We start from the raw sequence: 21,996 nt of genomic DNA on the forward strand, positions 1-21,996 counted from the left end.
TGGCCCGAGTTTTGGAAAAGTACAACCGACAGGCTTTTCCCAGTGTGGTCCAAGATGTGTCATGATGAGCCACTTGGAATGTTGATCTCAGATCAATTAGCAATGACTCACAATGTGCCCGATTCTTTGGTTCAAAGTCTGTTAGTAATTAAGAAAGCGATGATTAATTCTGGGCTCCCTCTACTATCCACACGATAGACACTAATCATCGAACCATGTTTAAAGCTCAGGAAACGTCTAAAGAGACAAAAGGGGACAGGCTTTTCTCCTTTGAGACAGGGTCCCATGTCGTCCAGGATGGCCTCAGATTACAGCAGCTGAGAAACCCGTGAGCTCAGGATCCCCCTGCTTCCAGATCCCCCAGTGTTGGGATAACAGGGATGGCCACGCAGTGAGAGAGGATCCACAACAGGGTCCTCTCGTACACATACACCTTGATTTCCCAGTGGCCACCATTATATTCTTCCTTTATTGGCTGTCCTTGTATAATACAAATCTGCAAGTTTAGATACAAAAAAAATCTGGAAATAAAAGATAGAAAAGTACCCGCCAGGCACCCCCTTCCTCTTCTCCTGGGACCCCCTCCCCAGCGGGCACCGACATGAGGTAACAGAGCGTCTTCATCCCTCCCCCCTCCCCCTCTCCTGGGCCCCCAATCAGGCCCCACCCCGTGAGACCTTGGCCCTCCGGAAGACACGGCCCCCAATGGGGGAGGGGGGCAGGACAAGCACAGCATTGGCAGTGAACACAGCGTGGGCAGAGAGGAAGCCCTTAGCTTGTGCTGTGTGGGGGGACGGTCCAGGCTTGAGGTGGGCCCAGGAGTGCCCCTACGTGGACATCCCTCCTCCATCTTGCCCAATACTGGAAGGTGGAAGGGCACAACAGAAACTGGGGGAAGTAGCTTGAACAGAGGGCATTCCGTGACTGGGGCTTGGGAAGGGGTTTCACCAGCCTAAGTCCGGCAGTGAAATGGTTCCCTTAGCCAGGCTGGGTCCATCCCTGAATTCCATCTTGACAAAACCTAGGCATCACAATATTGGTTCCGTAGTGGTTTGTGAGGGGTAGTGGAGAGAAGGGCTTAGAGGGACCGTTGAGGGGCGCAGCTCAGGGAGCAACACCAGGGAAGAGGCTGGGCCTCCCCTCCTGAGTGTGGTACACCTGGGTCTGATGGAGTGGGGGCAGGGCAATTTGGGCTACAGTTCAATCTCAAAAGTCTTCTGCAAGTCACCAGAGAAGGGGTTGGAGGGTTTTTCCACGGCGGGTTTGCCTTCTAACGCTGCCCACTGTGCCTCAAAGGGGTCCAACTCAGGGGCAGGGGCAGGCGCTGGGTCTGGGGGCCAGGGAGCCCCGTTGGGGCGTGGACGGGCCTGGCCCCCAGGGGCACTGGGTGCAGTAGGTGGGGGGAAGGCCCCGGCTTTTCCAAGCAGTGTGGCAGGTTGGGGCTGGAGCTGAGCGGCTGAGCAGAAGGCGTTGGCCACCATCTGTGAAGGTGTGATACCCACCACAGGCACTCGGGGCATGGGTGGGTACCCCAGGCCTGGGTAGGCGGGCACAAACGGAGGTTGCATGTGTGTGGGTGGCAGAAACACAGCCACCTGGGCAGCTGCAGTGTCAAAGGGCCCCACTGGGGCAGAAAAGGGTTGAAGGGTGGGGGCCATGGTGGGCATTGGTGGCACGGAGGTGGCTTGTTGCTGCTGCTGTTGCTGCTGCTGCTGTTGCTGTTGCTGCTGCTGCTGGGCCTTAGCCACCTGGGACACTTCCTCCAACCACCGTTCGGCCTCTGAAGGTGTCCGTTTGTGCCCAGGCTGGAAGGCAGCTGCCGCGGGTACGGAGGGCTCACCCCAGGCAGAAGTCCCTGGAAAGAGGGTAATGAAGGGCACAGGTTATCATGAAGAGTCCCAGGCTAGGAGTAAGAGTGGGACCAGAGCCAAGGTTCTTTCTGCGAGGCCAGTGTCTCTGAATCCAAGCCCTCACCCACTGTCCTGACCTTGGGCAGATAACGTAACTCATAACAGGCTTGTGGTGGGGAGATCGTATAGGTCTGAGTCCCCACAGCCCTTGATGAAAAGGTGTAACTGGATCAATGTTTAACACTCACAGTCTTCTGCCCTGCACCGGCCAGTGCTGTGTCTCATGGTAGAAATTCTAAGTACAACCTTAATTCTAATGTTTCTTAAAAAAAAAAAAAAAAAAAAAAAAAAACTACGTATTTATTAAACTTTATCTTCAAACACGCCAGAAGAGGGCATCAGATCCCATTACAGATGGTTGTGAGCCACCATGTAGTTGCTGGGATTTGAACTCAGGACCTCTGGAAGAGCAGTCAGTGCTCTAACCACTGGGCCATCTCTTCAGCCCTGTTATTTTATATGCATTGGCGTTTTTTTGCCTGCATGTGTGTCACTGTGAAGGTGTTGGCTGAAGTTAAAGACAGTTATAAGCTACCCTATGGATGCTGGGAACTTGAACCCAGATCCCCTGGAAGACTAGGCAGTACACTTAGTCGCTGAGCCGTCCCTCCTGCCTCCGTTCTACTGTTCCTCGTATTGTTGTCAGCGGCTGAGACCCTATGACAGCACGTGCCTTCCTCAGACCGCACCGATGCAGGAAGATCCTCCTGCCTCAGGTTTGGACTTTGCTAAGTAAGGTTCTGGGGTCACTTTTTTCCTTTAAAGATCTGTCTATTTGTTGTATGTGAGCACACTGCTGCTGTCTTCTGACACCAGAAGAGGGCGCCAGATCCCATTACCGATGGTGCTCTTAACCACTGAGCCATGGCTCCAGCCCCCTGGGGGGCCACATGTTTAAAGTTTAAGACTTTGAGAAACTCCAGTGGAGAAACACATGTCTCTCAGGTGACCCGTCGCTCTTAAACAATCTTGCAGGGCTGTGGTGACCCCATGGCTCCAAAACGACATGGCAGTATGGAGTCACAGGGTTTCTAAGTTGACCTTGGGTCTGGCGTGGTCCTGCAGCTTCAGCAGGATTTCTACTTCCACATCGACCCCCAAGTCCCAAGGCGATATAGCGGTTCCAAATCGGTCCCACACCTCTGAGACAATCCGCAGGTCCAAGGTTCTAACCCTGGGGCATTCCAGATTCCCGGGATTCCCAAGATGGCCTTTCACAGGCAAGGGATTGCAAGAGAGCCAGCGGAGAGCGGCTCCGCGGAGGGGCTTACCTGTGGTGGCAGATGGTGGCCCTGGCGCTGGCGCTCCAGCACTGGCGAAAGACGAGCTGATCTGCGTGCACAGAGCATTGATGCTGTCACTGTCACCCGAGCCAGGAGGCTCCATCTCAGGCACTGTGAGGTCACAGAACAGTGGAGGTGAGCAAACAGCCTTGGCTGCGACCCCGCCTCTACTACCCATGTGACCCACACTCCTTCTCTTCTGGCGGATGTGGGTCACTAGGCAACTGCGTCACTAAGATAATGGTACACATGGATGTGGGTGACGGGAGAGCAGGTGAAACAGTGAGAGCCCATGTGGCATCTGGTAAGTGATGGTCACGGGAACCCCAAACCAGGATCTCAAGATCTAAGTGACTCCAAGCTGAAGAGACTCTGAAAATTATCAACAGTGTGCATTAACCAAATAGGGTATTCTACCACACGCACAGCAAGGGCATGGACCTGAAGGGATGGATGCTGGCCACGCGGATGCTCACAGGCCAGGATCATATATCCTACTTGTGGTAAAGGAACGAGCCCCTGGCCACCTCCTAGCCTAACACATACATCATCATGGTGGAGATGAAATTATGCCAGCAAGAGACCTAGAACAGGCAAGGGGGTCTCAGAGAGCCTTGGAGGAACAGAGACACCATTCAAATAAGCCACAGCCTAGCATGTATGTGGTGTGCAACAGACTTCGGTGGTGTCTTCAAGGGCACAAAGTACGTGTGAAGTGGGGACCCAAGCGGTGGCATTTGTAGCTTCGTGACAGTGTCTAGGATAACTAACTGCATGAACGCGTGCAGATTCAGATGTGTGGTGTCTCCTGAGGGTCTACTTACGCAATGCGGATATGTTTGTGTGAATCTGCATGTAGGGGTCTTCTGGTTTTTTTTTTTTTTAAGATTTATTTTATGTATGTCAGACACACCAGAAGAGGGCATCAGATCCCATTACAGATGATTGTGAGCCACCATGTGGTTGCTGGGAATTGAACTCAGGACCTCTGGAAGAGCAGTCAGTGCTCTAACCACTGAGCAACCTCTCCAGCTCCAGGTTTTCTGGGTTTGTGTGAAGCTGAGAGTATGGCAGTTTAAGTGTATAAATCTGGGCACAGGACTTCTGAGTACATACTCTGGTATATGTGTGACGTCAGAGTGCACGTGATTTCTGCGCACACGTAACTCTGAGTCTGTGACTTCCAGTGTCTGTGGAGGGTATGGCAGAATGTGAATTTTCTGTGTGAGCTTGGGAAACGATCTCAAGCACATGCTTGGCAACCGAATGTGTGTGTGTGTGTGTGTGTGTGTGTGTGTGTGTGTGTGTGCGTGATGTCAGGCTGTGTGCAGACAGCAAATATGCAGGTATGTATGACAGCCGTGGAGAGCTGCCGGACATGGGAGATGTCAGTATGCACTGTCACCCTCCCACACCCATCTCCACAGCCACGAGAGCCGAGTTCCACAGGTGGCTTTGGGAGCAAGGATCAGACTCACGGCCTTCAAGACCTTTGCACAGCCCTCTTGTCTGTTTCCCTATGGCAGCAGCGTGGCATTGTACCAAGCCTTTCATCACCCTGGCCCACAGCACACATTTCTTCCACAGACATGATCTTGCTAGGTAGCCCAGGCTGGCCTTGAACTCATGACCCTTCTGCCTTTGGGGTGCTGGCATGTACCCACATACTTCACTCAGATATTGCTTTTAGATTATAACACAGAACACCTCTTTCCGTTCCCTGGCCCATGACAGACATCAATAATCAAACACAATGCTCCCCACCCTCCCACCTCCATGATGCCCTTTGCTTACTGTGCCCATTACTTGGACAGATCTTCTAAATCCATTGTCCAAAATCTGGAAGGTTCCTTTAGGCAAACACAGAACGTACTGTAGCTTTCTTTCCTGCCCAGCCCATGGCAAATGTGCTAATCCACGGTGTAGCCCACTACTGGACTCCTTAGGATCTCTTTGTTCACAGCACAAATCAGGATATTATGATGTATGCTATCCCTCTACTCTCCCTGACCAAGCCAGACATTGTTAATCTATTCCAATCCTCTCTTTTTCTGAGCCAGAGCGATCCTTCTAACATTCATTTGATACATGTTATAAATCTATTGACCAAATGTTTGGAAAGGTTACTAAATGATGGTGCTTTCATCCTGAACCAAAAAAAAAAAAAAAAAAAAAAAAAAAAGGCATCCACGTTGCCTCTCTTCGTGTCTTTAAAGATTTATCCATTTTATGTACATGAGCATTCTATCTGCATGTACATCAACACGCCAGAAGAGGGCACCAGATTATAGATGGTTGTGAGCCACCTTGTGGTTGCTGAGACTTGAACTCAGGACCTCTGGAACTCAGGACCCCTGCGCTCTTAACTGCTGAGCCATCTTTCCCTTGCCCATGGTAGACTTGCCTGCCTGAGGCAGATTAAAATGTGTGCCACCTCGCCTGCTTCCCTTAATAACAGCAGACATTATTAGCTGATCTCGACTATACTACATTTCCATTTCTATCCTTCACCCACAGCAGACATGACTTATCATCAATCATGATTCGTGCTAGCGCTCTTTTATGTTTTTTGTGCATGACCGACATTGTTAATGATCAGATGTTCCACATGTTTAACCTTTTGCCCCCGGGCAGACAGTACTAATCAATCACAGTGTATACTTTGATGCTCCTTCCTGCTGACCCCAGGGCTCACCTGTGCCCTTCACCTGGAAGTCCGTACGACGCTGCAGTGTTGATGGCAGCTCATTCAACCGTAGGCTCAGCTGACGTTTGAAAGGTGAGTTCTTCTGGCTGAGGGCAGGAAACCCACGAAAGGAGCCCTGGCGAACCAGCTGCTCCAGAGGTGCGTGGCGCCGGGGGATGGCAGCAGCAGTGGTGCCTGCAGCCACTGGGGTGCCCGCCTCTCCCTTCTCACCAGGGGATGTGGTGGCCGGCGTCGGAGAAACGTGCCCAGGCTGGGCAGGGCCAGGAGCCGCAGCAGGAGCAGCTGCTGCCTCTGCTAAAGACATAAGGGACACATTTGCTAGTTTCCTTAACTAAGGCATTGAAACTAGGCCCAACAGGCCTTGTGTTTGGAGTGCTGTGGATGGAACCCAGGGTACTGTTGTCTATACTAGTTGAGCAGTATAGACATATGGGGAGCTACAGCCCAGACCCAGACTGGTGGATTCCAAGAAGGTTCTTTGCTTTTACTTTCTTCCCTAACACCCACTGGGACAAGGTTTCTCTGGGCAGGCCTGGCTGTCCTGGAACTCAATCTGTAGACCTGGACAGTCGAGAACTCGGAGATCTGCCTGCCTCTGCTGGGATTACAATGCACCACCCATACCTGGCTAAGAAAGTACTTTAACACTGAGCCACGCCTCTGGGCATGTGTTCTACACTAGCCACGCCCACAACCCATCCACCGGGCATTCTAGGCAGGGGCTCCACCACTGAGCCACGCCCCCAACCCCTCCCTGGGGGATTCTACCCAACCACTGAACGGCCCCACCTAGCCCTCTTAGTCCCGCCCCAGTGCTGCTTGTCACCCCACACATCCTGTCCTCAAAACAGAATATTCACGACCCTGAAAAGTTCATGATTCCCACCAAGCCAGGACCACTTCCTCAGGAGGCCACCGGGGAACCGTCCTCTAGCCTGGCTCTCCATGTCTAGCTTTCTATCCGGCTCCATCTCCCTGGGCTGCTCTCATTCCCCCTTAGCCTCTCTCCTTTCCGCATGAGTGACCTGGCGCCAAGGCAGCATCTCGGGACAGACTGGAAACAGGAAACGACCTCCTTCCCATCTCAGTGCTGTGTGACTTTAAGAAGTCCCCTGCCCTCTCTGGGCTCCTGTATCCCTGGGCTACCTCCCAGAGGCTCCCCTGAAAGGTCAGTGAAGCTCTGTGTGCGTGACGGGTTCTTCTGCCAAGCTAGGTGTGCTAATCGTGAAAGATGGCGCTCGGTCCGGGAGTCGGCCGGTAGCACCATGAGGGTGAGAGTCAGCAAGGCGGACCTCACTGTAAACTCCCCTCTGGCTCAGTGAAGTGCTTTCTACAGCGCAGAGTCCCTAGAGACCGGAACTGCTTTTTCCTACAGTTCCCTTCGTAAATTCAGAGGCGCGCCACAACAACTATGGCATCTGACAACATTTGCCATGCCTTCTTAAAGAGTTACTTCTTTTTTAATCTTACTGTTATTTTATTTTATGTGTATGGGTGTTTTGCCTGTGTGTCACGTGTATGCAGTGTCCTGGAAGGCCAGGAAGGGGTACTGGATACCCTGGGACTGGAATTAGAGACGCTCGTGAGCCAACGTGTTTGCCTTGAGAATGGTACCTCGGTCCAAGAGATAGAGGTTACAAGACCCGAGTTTTTGGTATTTTTTTTAGACAGGGTCTCACTATGTAGCCCTGGCTGTCCTGGAACTCGCTCTAGATCAGCCTGGCTCTGCCTCTGAGTGTGGGGTTAAGGGCTTGAGCCAGCGCATCAACTGGTTCATTGACTCCCTAACTTAGTTAACATAACGTGCTATGGCGAGCGCCCCGCCCCCATCTCCATCTACCTGCAGAATGCGGTCCCGAGAATTCCTAAAACTGAGATTTGCTCTGCAAACGTTACCCATCTTGGCCGCTGGCGCCCTAACTACAGCTCCTCTGCAGGGATCCCTAGATGCACACCTGCGCCCCCTGCTGGCGCGCAGCACCCACCTTTCTTCTTGTCCCCAGCCTCGCGCTCCGCAGGCCGCCCGCCCCCCGACAGGCGGAAGGAGCCCTCGCGGGCAAAGCTGGTGCGGCTGGCGTCGAAGGCGGCGGTGACCCCGCACTCTTTCTCCCGTCGCTGCTTCCTCTCCAGGCAGGCAGCGAACGCGCAACCCACGGCGTGGCTCAGCCTCTCACCCTGCAGGAGAGGTGGCCTGGTTAGAAATGTTGGCCAGACGTGGGCGGGGGGAGAGAGATGTCCGCCCCCTGCAGGCTACAGCCAGGGGACCCCAGCTGAATCCGAGAGGCGGATGGATCTCTGTGAGTTTGAGGCCAGCCTGGTCTACAACGCTAGTTCCAGGACAGCCTGGGCTACACAGTGGGCCCCGTCTCTACAAACAAACCAAAAAAAAAAAAAAAAAAAAAAAAAAAGATATAAAGTGATGAGATCTCCCATGCTGACCCCTAGCCTCTACATATTTGTACACACACACACAATATAACCACAGAGGTACAACGTACCTATCCTGGAAATACAAAACATTGCTAAAAAGAAACTAAAAACTGCCTACAGAAAGATATCCTGTGTTCCTAGACCAGAAGAGTTAATATGGGTAAGAGGATAACATTCCCAAGAATGAGATACAATTAATAAAATCTCTATCAAAACCCAGTGGTGTCTTTGCAGAAATGGAAAGGCTGGTTTGGAAATTCACATGGAATTCTGAAGGATCTAGGACAGCCGTGCCAACCTTGAAAATAAACTGTCTGTCGTGGCTCATGCCTTTAATCCCAGTATTTGGGAGGCAGAGGCAGGTGGATCTCTGTGAGGTTAAGGCCAGCCTAGTCTATGTAATGGGACCCTATCCAAACCAACAGGCAAACAAAAACAAAACCCAGAATGTCTCCACAGATAAAAATCTATCTATCTATCTATCTATCTATCTATCTATCTATCTAATCTATCTATCTTAAAGACAGGATCTTAATAGGTATCCCAGAGTGGTCTGGAAGTCAGTAAGTAGCTCAGGGTAGTCTTATAGTCCCAAGTTTCTTGAACCATGCCAGGCTTAACTGTACAAATTGAAGGGGCAAATTTTATGTATTTGGCTTTTTTAAAAAAGATTTATTTATTTATTATATGTAAGTACACTGTAGCTGTCTTCAGACGCACCAGAGGAGGGCATCAGATCCCATTACAGATGGTTGTGAGCCACCATGTGGTTGCTGGGATTTGAACTCAGGACCTTTGGAAGAGCAGCCAGTGCTCTTAACCGCTGAGCCATCTCTCCAGCCCCCATGTTTGGCTTTTTAAAAAATTTAAAAGTTAAGCTAAAGAAGTTCTAAGAATTTCCTTAATAATATTTTTAAAATCTGCTGCACCTGGTGCTTTATGACTGAAATCCCAGCATTTGTTCGAGGCTATCTTCAGCTACATAGGGCATTTGAGGCCAGCCCGGGCTATATGAGACTCTCTTTAAAACTCAAAAGCAGGCTTCTCGCTGAGCCTCACAACACGGTGTTCTGGTCTTTTGTGGCGCTTGGCCAGGTGGCCTCCGTCTCCTTTGGGTCCCAATCGGGAAAGCCAGTGGCCACTGTAGATGTTATTGATTAGAACAGGGCTTTAGTGGACAGACCCTGCCCTCGGGTGAGGACACAGGCCATGACTCTCCTAAGTAATGCAGCTCACCGGCCCCATCCTCAAGACCCCACACAGTGCCCGCCAGACGGACGTACAAGAAGCTTGAGAGATGGCAGATGCCAATACAAAACGGGCAGCCACAGGATGGGCGGGGAAAATCGATGCCAGAGAAAAGGAAGCCAAGATGACAGACGCTGGCCGCTTCAGAGTCATGAAGGCAAAGACAACGGGGAACAGATCAAGACTGAAGAGCAGAAACTTCAAAGAGTGGCTATCCTGAAAGCCTCGCCCACAAGAAGCGGCTGTTGCTGAAGCTACCATGGTGGTGGCGGTGACTCTGCTAAAGCCAAAGTGCCGTTGAAGGAGGCAGCAGGACCAGGCCTGAAGCCTGCAGCCCCGGAAGCTCCTGCACAGAAGGCTGCAGGCTTGAAGGCAGCGCCTCCCGCTAAAGGTCAGAAAGGTCAGGTGACCCCAGCCGAGAAAACACCTTCCCTAAAGGCCGAGGGCAAGAAAGCGTGAGACTATACAAAGAGTAAAGGTACCTCCTGACACACTGGTAAATCTCACGTGTGGGCTCTAAACTTGTCACCAAGCAGGCAGTAGTACAGTGGTGTGAACATAGACAGATCAGCTACATAAACTCTACTCACGCTGTACTTAGCATACAGGAGTCAAACTGACCCTGTCTACACTGGCACCATGACAGTTACCACACTGTGACTGACACTTGTACAAATAACAGGTAAATTCCATCAAAAACAAACAAACAAACCTCAAAGGCAGGGCTGGAGGGATGGCTCAGTGGTTAAGAGCGGCTGCTCTTCCAGAGGACCTGGTTTCTATTCCTATAGCACCCATAAGACAGCTCACAACTGTCTGTAACTTCAGCTCCAGGGGATCTGGTGCCCTCTTCTGGACTGTGCAGGTACTGCATGCACATGTGTCACAGATGTGCACGCAGGCAAAAATAGTCATATACAGAAAATAAAAAGAAAATTTAAAAAGAAAAAAAAAATGAAAAAGCAAGTGGGGCATGTTCGACAGACACTGAGGACCTGAGTTTGAATCCTGGTACCCACATAAAAAGCCAGGCATGGCTCCTATAATCCCAACACTGAGGGGCAGAGACAGGTGGGTTCTGAACAGTTGCTCAATCAGCAAGCGTCTGGCTCAGTGAGAGACACTGTATTAAGGCAATGAGGAAGAGAACAGAGAAATGCTATCAAAACTGAAGGTCACAACCTGTGCCCTAGATGAGGTCCAGATGCCTGTTATCAAGCCAACTAAAAGAGCCAAATTAAGCGGGGCTAGAGAGGTGGCTCACTGGTTAAGAGCACTGGCTGCTCTTCCAGAGGTCCTGAGTTCAATTCCCAGCAACCACATGGTGGCTCACAGCCATCTGTAATGAGATCTGATGCCCTCTTCTGGTGTGTCGGAAGACAGCTACAGGGTGCTTATATACATAAAATAAATAAATGGATAAATCTTAAAATCTTATTTAAAAACAGAAGAGCCAAATTAAGTGGCAAGCGGGGGGGGGGGGGGAAGTACTTCATGTGGCCACATTGGGAGGAGGGGACTGTGGGACTATATTGAAACCTTGGCTGTGTGTGATCACTACAGTTATCATCCCACATAGCCAGGAGGTAGCTAGACATTGAATCCGTACCACCAACCACGGACAGCAAGCACATTTCCCAAAAATAGCCACAGTGAATTTCTCACCCCATGTGCTCTTCCAAAACATCTCAGTTCCACCACCTTAACCTGCAAGACCTCTGTGGCTCCCTGGGCACACAGTTCCATGAGGGCCAGGCTAGGTGATATCAAGACCACGTCCTAAAAGCTAATGTCTGCCTAGGTAGGGGGGAGACGGACCTATCCAATCTCCCAACATATGTCTTTGGGGCACAATGGAATGAGAGACCCTGGAACCAGAACTCGCAGCCAGGCCTTCCTCAATTTCTTAAAGCACCCGCAGAGAGGGCTGATGCATAGGCAAGAACTTGTGGTGCTGCTGAGCTTGGGGATGAATACCTTCTGTAATCCTAACTTTTAGCATCACACCAGAAGTTTGAGGGCAAGGGTTAGAGAGAGGGCTCAGTGGCTAAAAGCACTGTCTGCTCTGTGACTCCAGCCTAGGGATCTGGCGCCCTCTTATGGCCTCTACAGGTATCTTCAGGCACATGGTGCACATAACATAGAATCAGGCCTGCAAGTGCATACACATGCATGCACACGTGTGCACACACATACTATTAATACTGATAAGAGGGTGATGATAACCAATATTTTTTTTCTTGATGTTTCATATGCCTGTACTGATCTACTCACATCCCAGAATTCTCCACATTAGAAACTATTAGAATTTCCTTCTTTGGTTTTTGTTGTTGTTCTCTCTCTCTCTCTCTCTCTCTCTCTCTCTCTCTCTCTCTCTCTCTCTCTCTCTCTCTCTCTCCCTCCCTCTTTCCCCCTACCTCCCCCCCCGTGTGTGTTTTGAAACAGGTTTCTCTATGTAGCCCTTGCTGTCCCGGAACTCACTCTGTATACCAGGCTGGCCTGGAACTCAGAGACCCGCCTGAATTGGGGCCTCCCAAGTGCTAGGATTAAAGGTGTGTGCCGCTACCACCCAGCTGTTGCTTGGTCATTTAGGACAGGGTTTCACTGTGTAGTTTTGGATAGCTTGGAGCTCACTGTGTAGACCCCAGGGTGTCTTCAAACTCATAGAGATCCACCTGTCTCAGCCTCCAGAATGCTGGCATTAAAGGTACTACCATAACTTGCAGGCACTCCCTTCTCAAGATGTATTGTGGTTTGCATTAGCTTGGCCCATGGGAAGTGGCACTATTAGGAGGTGTGGCCTTGCTAAAGAAAGTTCATCACTGTGGGGGTAGGCTTTGAGGTCCCATTTTCAAGCTCTACCCAGTGTAAATGGGAAGCCCCTCCTGGCTGCCTGCAGAAGACAGTCTCCTGGCTGCCTTCAGATCAAGATGTAGAACTCCAGCCCCTCCAGCTACCTACATTGCAGCTGCATGCTTCCCACCATGATGATGATAATGGACTGAACCTCTCAAACTGTAAGCCATCTCCAATTAAATGTTGTCCTTTATGAGAGTTGTCTTGGTCACGGTGTCTGTTCACAGCAATGAAACCCAAACTAAGACAAGATGAGAAGACCAGGCACAGAGAGACCAAGGACCTGACCCCAAGGCGTGCTGATGAGGGTGAGAACCCCAGCTGCTTGCGGAACTCACAGAGTCCTTGAGGGCCAGGAAGCAGTGGCAAATCCATCGTCGTGTGGTGCCGTCACGGCATATGTAGGAAAAAGCCTTGTCCAGGTTGCGGTCAGGAGCACAGAAGGAGACCTTCTCGATGGTCTGGTCTACCAGCAGGTCCTAGGAAGAGTTGAGGCAGTGAAAACCATCTCTCCTGCCTGCAGGCAAAACACGATCTCATCCTGAGTCAAATGTGGACCCGGTTGTCATGGACATAGCCATAGGCCAGCCTGCTCTAGGGTCATGATTCAGTCCCTTGGAAACATCTGAGATGGAGGACACAGCCGAGAGGTACAGCCAAGCTATAAGGAGAAAGACTCAAGGGCTTTCAGGAGCCAAGAAGTGGCACTTAACCCAGCCAAGCAGGGATTTCTGCAGGAAGAATTAACCAGGCAGAAAGCAGGAAACAGCACTCAGGCAAGGATGGCCTGCGCAAAGGAAACTGAACACCCACAGCATGTAATGGGTAACGCCTGGAAGGTGTGGTCTGTTACTGTCTAGAGTCAGGAAACGCAAAGGGGAACAAACATACCCAGGGCCTATCAGAGAGAGAGCTGTTTGCCTAGCACATACAAGGCCCCTGCTACTGCTGGCCTCCCTCCCCTGCATTAAAAAAAGACCCAGACCCTGGAATTCAGGGATCTTGTCTAAACACAAAACAGGGCTGCGGATGTTGTGGTAGGTGGTTTGAATAGGTAGGGCCTCCATAAACTCCTGTGTCTAAATGCTTGGCCTAGGGGGAGTGGCACTATTCGGAGGTGTGGCCTTGACGGAGAAAGTGTGGCTTTGTTGGAGTGGGTGTGGCCTTGTTGGAGGAAGTGTGTCACTGTGGAGGCGGGATTTGAGGCCTCCTATGCTCAAGCTACAACCGGTGTGGCGCAGAGACTCCTTCTGCCGCCTGCAGATGAAGATGTAGAACTCTCAGCTCCTCTTCCTGCACCGTGTCTGCCTGGACATGGCCACGCTTGCCGCCATGATGATAATGGACTGAACCTTTGAACTGTGAGCCAGCCCCAGTGACATGCTGTCCTCTGTAAGGGTCTGTGTGGTCATGGTGTCTGTTCACAGTAATAAAAGCCTGCCTGTGACAGATGTGTTCAAGTGGTAAGGCACTTGCCTAGTATACAGGAAACGCTCAGCCATATCCTCAGCAGTGCATGAACTAGGCATGGGGGAGGAGGGAGGCCCTCAATCCTAGCACTTGGGAAGTATAGACAAGGGGACTAGCTTTGGACTTGGAATCCTCCTGCCTCAACACCCGTACTACCACACACGCCAGCTCCTAGCAGAGGTGTTTGCTTCGTCTCCCCCTTTTCTACTGTGTGTCGGGGCACATGTGCGTGTACATGCATCTGGAGGGGCCGAGGCTGGAACTAGTAATCACCCTTAGGCCCTCTTCCAACTTAATCATTGAGACAGGCTCTCTCAATCAAACCCAGAGCTCACCGATGTTGCTAGCCTTGCTATCCTGCAGGACTAGCAAGCTAGTGCTAGGTGGGACACTTAGCACTCATGTGGATTTCTGAGACTCTGAGCTCACTTCCTCATGCCTGCTTTAACCACTGCACAATTCTTGCAGGCCTACTTTAAACAATTCATACACGTAGACTTTTTGCTCTGATGATAGGGCCTGTTACCAGTCCTTTTCTTTCTTTCTTTCTTTCTTTCTTTCTTTCTTTCTTTCTTTTTTTTTTTTAAAGAAGATGAGGCAACGGGAGCCCAGAGGGGCTAAATCTCATGCCCAGGGTTTCCCAGTTGGTGAGGGGGTGACTGGGATTGGCGCTGAGGTAGCTGCTCCAGTTCGTGCACTCAACCCACCCACTCTCTGAAACAGCTTGCAAATAACCATAGTCCTCATTCCTGAATTAGGTCTCTGCAGCCAGCCAAACCGAGGCAGGAACACATGGCAGAGATGAGAGGGCCCCCTCGGGAGAAACATCCCATGGCGGGTGGCAGGTGGGAAGCCTTCCTCCACCCCCACATACTGGCCTCCTACCTTGGTCTTGTCATCCACCACTCGGAGTCCATCAGCTGACACCCACAGGACAGACTTCACGGACTTCCGGCCCATCTGGGATGGGGGCAGGGAAGAGAGGAGCCTGATCAGGATTGGCTCTTTCAGACGGCGCTTGCCCACTCTCTGGATCCAGCCCCTCACTCACCGCCTTCAGCTTCTTCACGGCATCTTCACAAACGTGCATCCCCCGGGACTCCTCCACTTCCACGTGGCCCAGGTACTTGGGTGGAGGAAGGGAGGGAACGGGAGACGCAGAGTAATTAGCCATCGCTGAGCAACCCCAGGCTTGGGGGCCACCGTTCTCAGCCAGTCACAGCCGGTCTTCACTCATTCTCTCTGGGAACCCCATTCCCAGCCCAGACACACAGCTGAGAAAAATGTTCTACAGAGATCTGTGTCCTGTCTGTATTGCTGAGCCTTCAACACCACTCTTGGCCTTCTGAGGGCCAGTATGTTTCTGTGTCCCAGCAGACATGATATAGGCCACAAGGCTGTTCTCACCCACTGTGACATCAGTTCAGAAGAGCACAGGCCAGTACTGGAAGGGCAGCTCAGTGGTGACTGCTTTCCTTGCATGCACATGGCCATCGGTCTAATCCCTAATGTGCACACGTGAAAACACACACACACACACATACACACACACACACACACACACACACAAATCAGTGTGCAGGTGCAATGACTCCAGAATTTCCACTGAGACTGAGCTCCATCCGTTGCTCAGAGTTGTAATTTTAAGTTGCTGGATGTTTCCTCATACCCTCCCCTCCTCATACTAGGGATGGAACCCAGGGCCTTACACATCTACCACCAAGTCACATCCTCAGGTCCAATGGGAGATTCCACTACACAGGGGCTCTACCACTGAGCCACGCCCCCAGCCCCTCATTGGAGGATTCTAGGCAAGGGCTCTACCACTGAGCCACGCCCCCAGCCCCTCACTGGGGGATTCTAGGCAGGGACTCTACCACTGAGCCACGCCCCCAGCCCTTCGCTGGGGAATTCTAGGTAAGTATGTCCTGCGAAGCCAAGCCCCAGACTTGCTGTACAAAAGTGATAAGACCTTCCACTTAACAGATGCCTTCCTATCAGCTGGCACTTGGCACACTTTCACTAGCATTACCCACCAGTACCTGTCACATAAACCCCTCACTTCTTGGGTCCACTTTCAGGGAAGAGACAATCAAGTTGAGGATCCTAGCCTTAGCCTCCTAGATGAGAAGGGTTGAATCCCACACCTCAGAGAGTAGATGTGTTGTCAACCAGAATGCCAATAAAAGGAACGGAGCTTTACGAACACTGCCAATTTTTCGTGACCTTCTAGTGCAGGTCATCTGCGAGCCCCTAGAAAATTGGGTGACAGTTCTCTACTCCTCAAGATTATCTCCAAAGAAATATTTTTCTGGTATAAGACAGACGAGTTAGGAGTGCTGAACAAGGCTGAAGGGATGGCTCAGCGGTTAAGAGCACTGACTGCTCTTCCAGAGGTCCTGAGTTCAAAATCCACCACCCACATGGTGGCTCACAGCCATCTGTAATGGGCTCTGATGCCCTCTTCTGGTGTGTCTGAAGGCAGCTACAGTGTACAAAAGAGAGTAAGGCATGTTTGACATGCAAAAGCGAGTAAGGCATGTTTGACCATGTCACGATGGAGGTGTGTTTTAGTACCAACATGGACAGTCTGGAGATTCCAGCACACACGGCTCATGACACACGGCCCCATAGCACGGATCTCACAACTCTTCTGCTGGGTGCCCCAGGACCAACAGGCACACAGGTAAACACACAACAGGTGATGTAGTTTCCCACCCACCCGGCGCACTCACCCTAACTGGGAAGCTGCATGTGCCCTTACGCACCGCATCCTCATCTGCCTGCCACTGGTGTGGGCGTGACGCCTCAGGCACATAGGCTGGCTTCCTCCGCCGCAGACTCTGCCGTAACTTGTTCATGGTGCCCGCCCCGTCTAGTGACACAGGATAGGGGTATGGATCAAAGATGGAGGTCAGAAGGTATGGGGGTGGGGAGTTATGGCAGTAAGGACTTGCTGGATGAACGGGTATTGGGGTGAGTAGCTCCAGCCGGTGGGTATTGGTTATGTAGTGTTCCAGAGTCATGTGGGCAAGGGGCACGGAGATGGCGTCAGGATGGCAGGAATCATCATTGGTCATGGGATTGGGGGTTTTAGATGTCTAGGGTTTGCCATGTTTCTATGAGAGGGTAAAATTTATGGCTGTTGTATATGACGTAACTGTAATATGGTGCCTATGTCCAAGAGGGCAGCTGTTAATGAGCCTGGATGTGGGTGGTTTTTGCTTTCCAGTTTGTGCCTGCTGGATGTTTTGCTTCTGGTTTTTCAATACAGGGTTTCCCTGTGTAGCCCTGGCTGTCCTGGAACTCACTCTGTAGACCAGGCTGACCTCTGAGATCTGCCTGCTTCTGCCTCCCAAGTACTGGGATCAAAGGCGTGTGCCACCACCGCGTGGCCTCACTATATACATTTAATAAACTCACTGATTCCAAACCAAAAGCAGGGCTATCCCAGGTTCTTCTCTGGGCTGGGAGCATTGTCTGCAGAGCAATGCAGTGTCCATGAGGGTGTGTAGGTGGACTGAGACCAGTCAGCAGTGTGACTTCTGACCGAGTGGCTGTCTGTGAGAGAGCTGAGCACTGCTGGTGAGGCTGTAGCTCTTTGGGGGTTCTCGGGTGCGGTGGGTGAGGGTGTTTGTCTGCTGAAGTGCAGCTGTCAGGACTGACATCAGAGATCAGGTGATAGCGTGTTTGTCTAACATGCTGTAAGCTCGGAGTGCCATCACCAGCCCTGTATAAACAAGGCATGGTGGCACATGCCTGCCGTTTGAGCACTCGGGAGAGGTGGAGGCAAGAGTATCAGAGCAAGGACTTCCTTAGTAACAGAGTTCGAAGCTAGCCTGGGAAAGGGAGGCACTGTTGTCTGACCCTGTGAGTCCACACATACTGGGTGGCAATCTGGCTGGCTTAGAAGTCACCACATAGACCAGGCTGATAACAAACTCAAAAGAGTTGTGCCTACCTCTGCTTCCTGGCTGTTGGGATTACTGGCAAGCACCAACGTCTCATAGCTTTGGAGATGGGTCTCATGTGGTCCGTGTTGGATGCAGGCTTGCTATGTAGCTAAGGCTGAACTTGAACTCCTCATCCTCATGCCTCAGCCTCCCACGTGCTGGGTTTATAGGGCTGCAACCATCATATCTGGCCACGTACGTATATCTCTGGAGTGTGTGTCTAAGAATGCGTGTAGAGTTGATGCCGGTGTCTGCTTGTGTGAATCTAGGAGGGTCTTCTTGAACATGTGTCTCCTGTGTAAGTGTGAATAAGCAGCTAGTTAACGCATCTGGAAGTGTGCTTGACAATGCATTTTGACATGTGAAGAGAGCATCTGTGTGTGCAGGTTAGGCTGCACGTTCATGGATGAACAAGGCTCAGCCTGTGTGTATCTGCAAGGGTTTGACCTGCACGTAATCACTGTTGTCGGGGAGACTGCTGGTGTCTGTAGGTGAGAGTTTAGGATGTGTGTCTGTGACCGAGGGGGCTCTGACAGTCACCAAGTATGGAAGCCTGTGTGGCAGTGCTTGGTAGCTCTTCCGGTCACACTAGTAATGACCATCATCCATGTACAATGCAGCCCCCGTCCTTTGTCAAGCTGGCCACTCACCTGACTCCGTCCTGAAGGTTTCAGGGGGCCCCGAGGCCCCACAGGGGGCTGGGGACAAATGCTGATCAGGTCTCCTGGGTCCGCCCTGCTCAAGGGAGTGAGACGATGAGAAGTTTGTTGGGGCGGGGAATTTGGTCCCCTATGCAACCCCCTCCATCTTAGGCTCCCTAGCAGGAACCCTGGTAGTCATAGCAACTGTTACTAGGGAGACCAGCCACCTGGTTCTAAGGGCCCAGAAAATAGTAGGTGTGTTGGGGGGACACTAATCGGGGCCCTCAACACCCAAGGTGATGATGTGAACCGAGTGGCTTTGCCATCCAGTGTAATGTCCAGGATTGTACACAAACACACAACCATACACACCTGACAGCCAAGGGCTTTTCTTGGCCCATGGGTCACAGTTCAGCACACTCTGTCACACAGACATCATAACAGCTATGTTCCTCAGGTCCCAAGATACAACCGCCATTAAACATTTGGCCTCATGTTCACTGACGTACAGCTGTAGCAGGGTCATTTGTCCACATGCTTGTAGCTCATCCCAGCCCACCATCCACACCTCCTGCTGCCAACAGCTGATACCGTCCACTCATTTTCTTAGCTGTGCACAATGACTTGGGCCAGGCACACACACACACACACACAAGGGTGATACATGTCCAGCTATGCTTCATGACAGCTGTGACTCCTCAGACAGCCACCCTAGTAGAAACACATCCAGAGGGGTCACCTATTTGGTCACCCATAAGCATTCGGCCACGGTGACACAATCTCATGCCTACCTGGACTGAGGCACGCTGGTCGTAGTAAGCACCCCACCTCCCATCCCAGCACACACGGGATAGCTGTACAAGGACCATTCAGCCTCAAGCTGTAGCAGTGGCGACAACAAACCTTTCTTCATACCACACATTCAGAGTCATGGAACGCTAGTGACACACATCTGGTCGTTCCATCCGTTACCTAGTCCTCTGTGACAACCACTCTGTGTTCCCACCAGTCTTTATACACAGTTACGTAGTCTAGATGCTAACGGCCACAGCCCGAGCATTACAGACATAGCATACAAACAGCCAAAGACGGGAGGGGGAGAAGGAAGGACGGCTGCCCTCACACGACAGCCACATACATTCCAGAAACAGTTGTGTATATGGTCACTCAGCATCAGTGCCCACGGTGCCTGGCCATCTGTCACGTCGGTGTCCCACACACAGCACTACCGCGTCACCCTAACACAGAGAAACAGTCTCCATGAGGATTCACGTCATGTAGACAAGAACGTGGCCGCATATAATCAATCACTACGGCACGTGGACAGATATACAAAGTCACAGCCCCACTGACACTCGAAATCTCACACACAGAAACTTAAAACACATGGTTCAGTTCCCCACACCACAAGGGCACACAGTTGGGCGTACACATAAATGCAGTGGCTTGGATGCAGCATTTAGAGCATCGGAGCATTTATACAGGAAAGCATGGTCCCAGACTGGGCCATGTGCACAGTCATGCCATCACCAAATCACATAGACACATACATACGCACACACACTTTCATGGTCCAGGACACCAGCATGGGGTCACCCAGGGTAACAGACAAGTGGGTCACACACACACACAGAGGAAATAGAAGCACGTCCCATACACACTCCTAGCCTGCACAGGCAAACATCCGTAGCTTGAGCCCCACACAATTAACCTTTTGTAATAGGCAAGAGTTTCAGATAAGAAGTCAAAATCACAACTCAAATCACACACACACACACACACACTTGGTGTCACACAATTAGGTGGACACTCACTTATGCAACTCCAGTCACATACACAGACAAGGCGAGGGACACCCAACCACCGCCGTACATACTGCCACCCCACAGACCCAGTTCCATAGGCACAATGTGACTTCAAATACAATGGCAGCCGCACACCCAGAGTTGCACCGAACGCAGTACAAAATCAGACATAAGCACAATATTGTGTCACACATGGCCGGGGTCACAGTCACAATTCTACTTACACACAGTCCCAGCTCCACCCACATCTTCACTCAGCCTATATAAGTCCAACCTCAAACCCAACATGGATGTTGACACATTCCAAGGTACATGCATACACGCAGGGTCTCACAAAAGACATAGGTATCTGTCTAAGCAGTCTGAAAAGTCCAGGAGTCTGCACAGCGAACGGCTGCCATCACAACCACGGTCACACACACACCACCACCAGACAGACAACGCAGGCTACCTCATCCTCGTCAGCTGTAATGCAAGCACACACACAGATACAGACACACAAACACCAGGTCACACTTCAGCCACATCCCCAACCCACACACACACACCAATCACACACAAAGCCGATGGTCACCAAAGAGGCTGCAGACAGGTTTCCACCCGTCTCTTGGGAGCCGCCCCCAGCCCAGGCTGAATCCTGGAGTCTGGGGGGGCAAGGGAAGGCTGAGCATTGTCTCCGGGTGGGGCCTCTTAGACACTGAGCAGCCCTAGGGACAAAAGGGGTGGCCTAGGAGACCGATGTCTTGAGACCCCTGACTAAGCATGGGTTGGAGGTGGGGGTAGGGGAATGCCTGAAATTCTCCTTATTTTATTCACGCTGGGGTGGAGTTTCAGACACAGGGACCTTGTTCTGAGAAGGGGATTTGCCTGGGACACCGCCCAAGGGCTTGGGGGGACAGGCTGGATCCAGGACCCCTGGGAGTAGACAGTACTTGGAAACCGCCCCCCCATCCCCCAGAGGCTTAGCCTTGGCAGCTCTATCCAGGGACCTCATCTTCAAGACATCGCCCAGGGGGGTGTTGTGCTCAAAGAAACCCTCTGGCAGGGAAGAGTACTGATTTTGTCTGGAATCGGCTCAGTTAAGGCCTTAGCTTGATAAAGGGGACTGTGTCCCGGACCCTGAACGCCAAACCATACCCAGGGAGTTGTACCTAGAATGTATGTAGCCCTGTCCTTGATTTAGGGGGAATCTGTATTCCAGGATTCCTATTTTCAGGGCCTTCGCAGAAACGGCCTGTGCTGGACCAGACCCCAGTCTGGCAGGTTTGGGATTGCCGGAAACCTGTTACCGGACCCCCACCCAGGACCACCCTCTCCAGCCTTGGCATCTTCACTCCATCCGGGCGCTGCTGCCGCCTCCCACCCTCCGCCACATCAGCAGCGGCGCCGCCCCCGGCCCGAGCCCCCCGAGCCCGCCCTTCTCACGCTGGCCGCCGCGCTGCGGGACATCCAGGGCCCGGGCGCCCCCGCCTCCCGCGGCCCCCGTTGGGCCCGGCTTCCCGAGTGCTGCTGCTGCTGCTGTGGTGGCGGCGGCTCGGTCTGACGCGGGCCCGGCCCGGGGCCGGCGGCTGGTGCGGGATGCAAGCGCGCGAGCCAGCTCGGCTCCCGGGAGGATTCCGTTCCGGGGGCGGGGGAGCATCCCTCCCTCGGCGCCCCGCCCCGACCCCGCCCATTGGCCCGCCGCCTGCTGTAT

General features: G+C 52.0%; 1 protein-coding gene across 2 annotated transcripts; it reads right to left on the reverse strand.

Annotated features, from left to right (window-relative positions):
• Positions 1 to 675: 675 nt before the first annotated feature.
• Positions 676 to 21,831, reverse strand: NUMBL (NUMB like endocytic adaptor protein). 2 transcript variants are annotated; one of them, XM_080908156.1, is made up of 10 exons: positions 21,729 to 21,831; positions 18,508 to 18,592; positions 16,640 to 16,779; positions 14,956 to 15,030; positions 14,790 to 14,864; positions 12,773 to 12,913; positions 7,886 to 8,075; positions 5,889 to 6,191; positions 3,182 to 3,304; positions 676 to 1,855 (listed from the first exon to the last, which is right to left on the reverse strand). In XM_080908156.1, the coding sequence occupies exons 1-10, from the start codon at positions 21,750 to 21,752 to the stop codon at positions 1,194 to 1,196; spliced, it is 1,818 nt and encodes a 605-aa protein (XP_080764282.1). In that variant the 5' UTR covers positions 21,753 to 21,831; the 3' UTR covers positions 676 to 1,193. The 2 variants fall into 2 exon arrangements, with proteins under 2 accessions (XP_080764282.1, XP_080764281.1); XM_080908155.1 differs by having other exon boundaries at positions 5,889 to 6,194.
• Positions 21,832 to 21,996: the final 165 nt, after the last annotated feature.

The sequence above is a fragment of the Micromys minutus genome (assembly GCF_963924665.1).
Source record: "Micromys minutus genome assembly, chromosome: 32".
In the NCBI taxonomy this organism is placed as follows: Eukaryota; Metazoa; Chordata; class Mammalia; order Rodentia; family Muridae; genus Micromys; species Micromys minutus.